The 8,186-nt window shown below is 58.1% G+C and overlaps 1 protein-coding gene across 1 annotated transcript; it reads right to left on the bottom strand.

Annotated features, from left to right (window-relative positions):
* Positions 1-288: 288 nt before the first annotated feature.
* On the bottom strand, positions 289-4,734 carry LOC107312863 (G protein-coupled receptor 12-like). Its single transcript, XM_015860672.3, has 2 exons — positions 4,359-4,734; positions 289-4,012 (listed from the first exon to the last, which is right to left on the bottom strand). Exon 2 carries the CDS (start codon positions 4,008-4,010, stop codon positions 2,958-2,960), a length of 1,053 nt encoding a protein of 350 aa, XP_015716158.2. The 5' UTR covers positions 4,011-4,012; positions 4,359-4,734; the 3' UTR covers positions 289-2,957.
* Positions 4,735-8,186: the final 3,452 nt, after the last annotated feature.

Below are 8,186 nucleotides of genomic sequence, written 5' to 3'. Positions count from 1 at the left end.
AGCTGATAGCGCTGTAACTCTTACTTTAGAGAAAGCAGCTCTCAAAGATCAATTAATTCCCACGGTGATGTAATCCCTGACCTGCTGGGTAATTAGGCGGCAGAGAAGTGCTTTCTGTGGGAGAAGCCACCATCCTGAAGGTGTTGCCCATGGCCCCAAAGGGATATTTGACCCAGAGGCATTCAGTTTGCCCCAGATCCTCCTAGTTTGCTCCAAACTACCCATGCTGGGGAAAGTGTGGGCCTGTACCAGGCTCAATTCAGCTGAATGAAGACACAGACACCAGCATGGCACATGCCTGGGGCAGGATCCCAGGTCTTCAGACGTTTTAATTTTACCCTCCATTTTTTTTAATACCCTCTTGACAAACCACTTAAACAGTTTTATTTACAGTAATAAAAATAAATTACTCTTACAGATGAATGTATAATATTATACACAATAGAGATACAGTGCAATAACAGCATTGATTTGTTTTCACTCGCTCATAAAGTGCATCGTAGGGGCTTGGTTTTACCGTGACCGAATGGTAACTGGACATTTTCCTTTGAGATCACCTTTCTCGGTCAAGCTAAAAGGCTGATGAGAACAATTACACCAGAATGATCAGCTGTCCTGGTTGCTCTGGAATGTCCTCGTTCCTGGGGAAGCAGGTATGATGAGAGAGGGAGGAGGAGGGAGGGAGCAACCTTGGTTTGGACACAGTTACGCTTCACATCAAGCAGAACTTTGGAAGGCAACTACCATCATCCTCAGCCTCCACAGAATCCTGTCCTAGGCAGGTTCATGACAACATTATTCCATTCATCTCAAGACCACTTTCTGAATCACAGTTATTGTACCCTACACTGATAGGTTGGTCAATGGGTAAAACCCACTGGTGGGCTCAGAGCTGGAGTCAGTTTGTTCACAACCCTCAAAGGGAGTTCTGGTGTGGGTCATTTCTACTGGAACCTGCTTTATCTCTGCAAAGGTTCCCAACGAGGGAGGGAAAACTTCATTCTGGGGGTGGCAGGAACAGGAGAAGGGCAGTTCTTGGGTGATGCTGCAAAAACCAATGGCACTTTTAACAGAAATGGTACAAGAGGTAGAGATGGAGCTGTGAGCATGACCACCATACCCCAAAAATGGCTGAGCATGAACGAGAGGAGTTGCAAGGAAATCCCGTGTGCAGCGAACAATCATTCCTCTTAATTGTAACTAGTGTGATTGGTTGCTAACAATTATGTGAACACTCGATGCTGGTCAATACACGTCAATACAAATGATTATCAAGATCAACGCCCCTCCACGCCCCCCACATCTGATGTTGCTACAAGAAAGAGGTACTTCATCACCTCTCGAGGACAGGAATGTTTTCTCATTTGTCAAAGTTCACAATGAACAAATTGTGGCTGCTGTACCAGGACTGAAACCCTCAGGAACTTCTGCTGGCCAGTGAATGAACCTGGCCAAAAAAAGACCCAACCTGCTGGCTACTTCTCACCGATTTTCTATTGGAAAAGACCAATGTTCAGCTTGCATTGAAAGCGGTGGCTGGTCCCCTGCTGCACTGCCTGCAGCCTTCTGCTCACCATACCCTGACACCACTGACGCCTGCAGGAAATCCAAGAAAATGCCATTTCTGTCACCCTGAGGGGCACCCAGAGCCAATAAGTCAGGGCTACAGTTCATTCGAAATACGAAACAAGGGAGGGGTCGCCCAGAAACACCAAGGCTGCCCTCTGGGTCCGGTTGTATAAAGACATCCCAAAAGTGCTCACAAAGCTTCAAAAATGGCTGAACCTGACTGTGCGGGAGGTGTGACACTGCAGGGACCTGGCTGCCGTCACAGCAACCGGGGGGAGGGGACAGTGAGCAGGGAAAGGTGTCCACACGGATATAATACCTTTATGTATCTCTATATAAATATATATATTCACCTCTCTGTAAGCCGATTCAACGTTGTGCCGACTGCCCATTGCCAGATGTTTTGCAAAAAGGAAATGAAGAACGGAGATTGGCCGCTTTCAGCAGGCACAAAACGAGCTCAAGTGTCCGCAGCTTTCCCCGCTCCGCACCCCCGCATCTCTCCCGCACATGGCCCTGAGAACGGAGCCCTGCACACAGCCCCGGGGCTCCGCACTCAACGGTGCGTTGTACTCCCCCCCCGTCCACCCCCCCGGCCCCGAAGCAGCCGAGGGACACCCGATCACGGCTCCGCGATGCGGCATTGCCGTGTGGGCACCGCAGCGCCGTCGGGAGCGGCTGGAGCTGTGCGGGGGCGGTGCGGGCCGCCCTGTGGGGTCTCAGAGATCCCGGATCCTTTTGGGGTGCGATACACCCTGTGTGCAGGGGAAGGGCAGCCCCTCCTTGCAGCCAACCCTATTTCTGGGGGGTAGGGGGAGGAGTGGACGATTCCCCAGCCATCACCCCCATGAAATGAACGACCGTCCCCTAAAGTGCCTTTGTCCCCCCCCGCCCTATCTGCCCCATTCCCCCGGCTCCCTGTGCTTCTCCGGGGTCGCCCCCGTTATTGCATAGCAGAGCATCACCTGACCTTGAGCACCCGCCTCGAGAGCGTCACTCGTGGGGTTATCCCCCTTGTACCCTTTACACCCGGGATGGGACAACCGCAGCGTGCCGAGCTCCCGTCCTTTCCTTTTGTTAGTTTGTTTTTTTTTCCTTTTTTTTCCTTTTTTTTTTTTTTTTTTTTTTTTTGGCGTTTTGTGTTTTTAAATAAAAAATAAAATGTGTACGAAAATAACATTTCTAAGGAACCCGTCGGCATCCCTTTCTCTCTCTTTCTCCTCCCTCCAAGCCCCCCATCCCCTTATTCCTTCTATTCCCCCCCTCCCCTCCTTTCCCCCTTTGCCCACTGGCACTCCCGGGGCTGCCGGCTCCTCCCGGTGGGAAACGCGGACGGCGGAAGGGAGAGGAGCTCGGGGAAGAGGACGAGGAGGAGGACGAGGAGGCGCTCACACGTCGCTGGATGTCCGCGGGCGGGAGGAGAGCGCGGGGCCGCATCCGCAGCACGCCAACCACAGCGACTTCTGGATGTCGGGGTTGCGGAAGGCGTAGATGATGGGGTTGATGAGGGAGTTGCAGGCGGCGGGCAGCGCCAGGGAGTACGTGTACACGGCGGGGTAGCTGGAATCGGCCACCAGCGAGTAGATGGCGAAGGGGATCCAGCAGAGAGCGAAGGTGCCGAGGATGAGGGACAGCGTGGAGAGCCCTTTGCGGGTGGAGGTGGCCTGAGCCGTGGCGATGAACTGGTGCTGCACGGCGATCTGCTGCGCGTGCCGGAAGGCGATCTTGCAGATCTGCAGGTAGAGCTGCATCATGAGGGCGAAGAGCAGCAGGAAGGTGACGGCCAGCACGGCCGCGTTGTCCTTGGTGACGGGTCGCAATACGCTGCAGGCGCTCTGGTCCCGCAGGCAGTGCCAGCCCAGCGGGGGCAGCAGCCCCACGCCCAGGCACAGCAGCCACATCAGCAGCACCGCGCCGCACGTGAAGCCCAGCGTGCGCTCGCTGTGATACGTCAGCGCGTTGTACAGCGACAGGTAGCGGTCCACCGTGATGGCCAGCAGGCTGCACACCGACGCCGAGAAGGCGGCCAGCAGCAGCCCCGCCGCCCCCAGCTCCGCCGCCTCGCTGGGCGGCCGCAGCAGGTAACGCACGGCGAAGTTGCCCACCAGCCCCAGCCCGGCCAGCAGGTCGGCCAGCGCCAGGCTGCCGATCAGCACGAAGCTGGGCGCCCGCAGGCTGGGCGTGTAGAACAGCACCGCCAGCACCAGCGCGTTCTCGCCGGCCACCGCCGTCCCCGTGGCGCACAGAGCGATGTCCCAAGGGCTGACCGCCGCCGCCGGGCCCCCACCGCCCGGGGCCGCCGTGCCCGCGGGACCCCCCCCCTCTTCCGCCGCCGCCGAGGGCCGGGCGCTGGGGGCCGAGGCGTTGCCGAGAGCCGGGAGCCGCTGCTGCTGGGACTGCGGCTGCCAGGGCTCTCCCATGGCGGCGGGGCCGTTCAGCATCGCTGGGGAGAGAGCGAGAGAGGAGAGCGCTGAGCGAGCGGAGCGGGACGGGGCGCCGAGCTGACCCCTCCCCGCCCCCCCTCCTCACCGCAGCCCCGAGGTCCCGCAGCCCCCCGCGGCACGGCCACCTTCCGCAGCCCGTTCCGAGCACAGAACCGCCCTCGTCCCACCCTTCCCCCCCCGCACACGACGCTCCCCGCAGCGCTCGGGTCGTTATTTTTGGTCGCCCCCGCGGGGATGCGGCGTGGCAACGCCGGGTACGGCCGCTCCAACTTTGCCCTTTCCTCCCCGCACTGCCGCAGGGCGATGCCCGCTGCCCCATCCCCCGCCCGCGCCCCCCGCCCGTACCTCTCTCCGTGTCCGGGGAGCGGCCGCTCGCCCCCGTTTTCAGGTTTTCCCCTCCCGGTGCCCGCAGCCCGCGGTGCTACGCCTCATTCCTCGGCGAACGTCGCCAATAGCGGCGGTGGCGGCTCGCTGGCATCCACCGGCACTTAATATTCCTGCCCCATTGGATCTGCTGATAAATCTCAACTCTGACGTCAAAGTCTTCACTTATATTCATGATCCAGCGCTGTGAATCAGAGCCGCTGTGCTCGGAATAACAACGAGGCCGGGCCGCTCCGCAGAGCACGAGGCGCGGGGGCTCCGCAGCCGCCTCCCCCCGGCCCCCTCCCCCGGACCAAGGTCGGGGCCGCCGCCGCCGTTTGTGCCACCGGAGCTTGGGGTGGGGTTTGGGGGGGGCTGAGCCGGCGCTGTGCGGCTCGGGCCCCCCCGCGGCGACAGAAATCCCAAAGGCACCGCGGTTGTTCCGGCTCCGTCATTCACAAAGGGACGCGGATCTCCCGAGCGCGGACGCCGCTCTCCCGCATGCGGGGGCGTCTCGGAGGTCTCTTTCCCCCCCCCGCGCACACCGCGCCTGTTTCGTAACGCCCCCGACCCGCAACCTCAGCTGCGGCCCGGCCCGGCTCTGTGGGGCGAGCCCGGGGCTTGGGGACCCCGCGGGGCTCACGGGGTGCGGTTCTGGCAGTGGGGGGGGGGCGGGTGGGGGTCCCGAGCAGCCCCCGCAGCGGGCAGGAATCTCACCCCGAAGCCCGCAGTGCTCGGACGCGGCCTCCCGGTCCGTCCGTCGGCTCCTGCGCTCTCACCCGCAGGGATCACCCCGTGCAGGTGGGTCTCTGGGCCGGCCCCAGCCCCTCGGTGTCCTTCAGGTCCTGAGCCAGCCCGAAGCTTCCCTGGGGCACATGACGTGGGTGGTCCTACCTGGGGACACAGGCTGTGTGCGCTCCTATCCGGGGACACACCGCATGCACGGTGTCACATCCCACACGTGCTCCTACTTCGGGGCGCATCACATGTGCAGTCCTACCTGGGGACGCATCCCTTATGGTCCTACATGGGGATGCATCGCATACATGGTCCTAAATGGGGATACACCCCGTGCTTGCCCCAGCTGTGCTCCCAAAAGAGGATGCAGACACAGCCCGGCTCTGAGGGCCACTCCCCCACCAGAGCACAGTCCATCCGACGGCACCTCTGGGATCCCAGCCGTGCAGCCTTTGTGTCCTGCTGGTGTTCGCTGTCCCCTGCAGCAGATGAATTCCCATTGGGCAGAAGCTCTGCAGGAGGCTCCTCACCCCACAGTGCTGCCAGTGCCCAGGAGATGGGAAAAGCCCGCTGCCTTTGGGATGGTGCTTGGTAGCTGCTTGCAGCCCCCAGAGCGCTCTACCTGCAGTACATGCAGCCATACAGCAAGGGGTGAGGCTGTTTCCCCAGGAAAAAGGGCTTTTGCACTGTTTTCCTCCTCCTCTTGTTCTGTGCCATCCCATCAGCAACTGCTGTGCCTTCACCACGGTGCGCAGAGCGATAGGAAGCTCTGGGACTGCACAGGGAGGGAGGCAAACCATTAAGGAAATTAATAGTGATAACCAGTGATTAGCACCAACCCAATAAATGCACGCAGCACTGTGGTGAGGGAGGATTCCTGAGTTTTTAGGGAGGGCAAAATAAGGCTCAAGGGGTCCCCTATGAGCAGAAGGGCTCTGCTCACCGATGCGGGATGGGGGGATCCCAACCACACGTGAACCCCTCCCCCTCCCCACTCCCCACCTCGCAGTACTTTTCGGGGCCGGGCTATAATTAGCAGCAGTTCTCCAGGAGCTGTCGCTCACCGTCACGCTGCGTTTTCTTTTCTTAGGAATATGACTAACCTGTGAATGATTAAACGCGCTTGGTGAAAGGGGGGGGGAATGGGGGGTGGGGGGACGGGGGGGTGGGGGGGAAGCGAATTATTTTGCTCCCCATGAAGAGAAAGGAAAGCTTTCAGGATGTGCTGTGAAGCCTCAGAGAGCAGGAGGAGCCTGGGCACCCGCGGCGCTCCCTATGAGGATGCTCAGAGCAGGAGCTGAGGGCAGTGGGCACTGCTGGACCCCCCTCTGGGGCACAGCCCCTTTGAGCACAGCGGGGTCCTCCAGGCCCACCCCTCCCCGTGGCTCTCAGAGCCACCTCGCTCTTATTGCTGCCCTTTAAGAGGAACACACGGCTGCCGGGAGCCCGAAGTTGGATCCTGCTGCTGGAGATGGACTATTTCAAGACCTTTGATGCTTTGTTGGAAGGTATTTTTAGTTGGGAAAAAAAAGAAGGTAATGCAGTTCGCAGCTCTCGCAGGAATTCTCCTGTCCCCTATCAGAGCTGCTCAGCTGCCCAGAGCATGGTTTAGGCTGCAGAGACAGCACCCAGCAAGGCACTGCCCAGATCCAGCACCTGGCCACGTCCACTCAGGGCCAAACAGGAAACCCCAAGCTGAGAGTGATGCGGAGCTCTGCTTCCTCCTATGTATGGAATCAGGAACACTCAAACATTCTACATTATGTGTATATTCCCTTTCATGGCATAGTCAGGATGGGACTCTGTTGGACCAGTGTCATCACGTGCCCCAGTGGATGCTTCTTCTGCTGTGAAGTGGAGCAACCACAAGGAAGTTTGAAGGACTAAGCTGGATTTTTTCCAGCTGTTTTTGCTTGGAGGAATATTGCGACTCAAAACTAGAAAGTGAACAATTCAACAACAAAAAGAGAAGGGGGGTGGGGAGCATTGCCAAGAACAACACCTCCCTGCAACCCCTGTAGCTTTGCTGAGGGTTCACTGGTGTGAGGCTGTAAGCAATGGGGCCTGGAGGAGTGGGATAGTAGAGCAGCATTTGGGCAATGGCACATTTCACCTTGGGACCTGAATTCCAAGAGCACAGCCCACTGCTCCGAGCTGCTCTGGCACAGCTGTGTGCAGAACTTCAAGGGGTGGCTCTCCTGTGCATCCCATCCCATCCCATCCCATCCCATCCCATCCCATCCCATCCCATCCCATCCCATCCCATCCCGTCCCACCTTCCAGGGCTGCAGGGTGCTCAGCCCAACACAGCCCCTACCCTCTGCTTTCCAGAGCTGCTGGCTTCTCTCCTTATTGCAGCACACGCAAGCTGCTTTGTGCTGAAGGAAACAAATGCACTAATAGCATAGTAATTAGGACACTTAATTACTGATTAAGTTACTCAGCTCCCACTGAAGACTGCTTGCTACTTGCCTTTGTGTCAGGGAGAAGTAATATCTCCAGCCATGTGACCTTGCTCTCATCCCAGCCACGCTCTGGTGCTCAGGAGCACCACGAGGTCTGCGCTGGCTGCAGGATGAAGCTCCAGGAGCTCATCCTTCCCCTGCAGGCCCTAAAGCCTTGGGAATCCCTAAGGAACAACAGCAGGGACTGAGCTCATATACAAATCCTGATGCAATCCATGCCCCTGCTGTCTACAGCTGGATTCATGTGTAGAGGACACTTCTCAGAGGTGCAGCACCAACAGACTCTGCCCTCAATTAATTTGGGCCATCTGTATCTGGAGTAATTCCTGTTGGGATCTGATATCCTTGACAAACCCTGGTACAGACAAAAGGGGACATTGGCCAAGTGGGACATACAGTGCAGGATGGAACATTAAGGATAGAACCGTCTCCCTTTGCAAAGTAAAGTGTTCTCTTCAGAAGAGGATTTAAGCGTTATCCCTCCCAACACTGCTTCCCTGTTCATGTTTTGTACTCTGATTTATCATCTATAGGCAAATAACCTCTGAGCCATCTGATGGAGTTGTCCACATCCCTGTTCACTGCAGGGGAGTCAGACTGATGGCCT

This window comes from Coturnix japonica, chromosome 4, assembly GCF_054131305.1.
Source record: "Coturnix japonica strain WE chromosome 4, WE-NBRP24, whole genome shotgun sequence".
Classification (NCBI taxonomy): Eukaryota; Metazoa; Chordata; class Aves; order Galliformes; family Phasianidae; genus Coturnix; species Coturnix japonica.
This window is presented reverse-complemented; position numbering and strand designations above follow the sequence as displayed.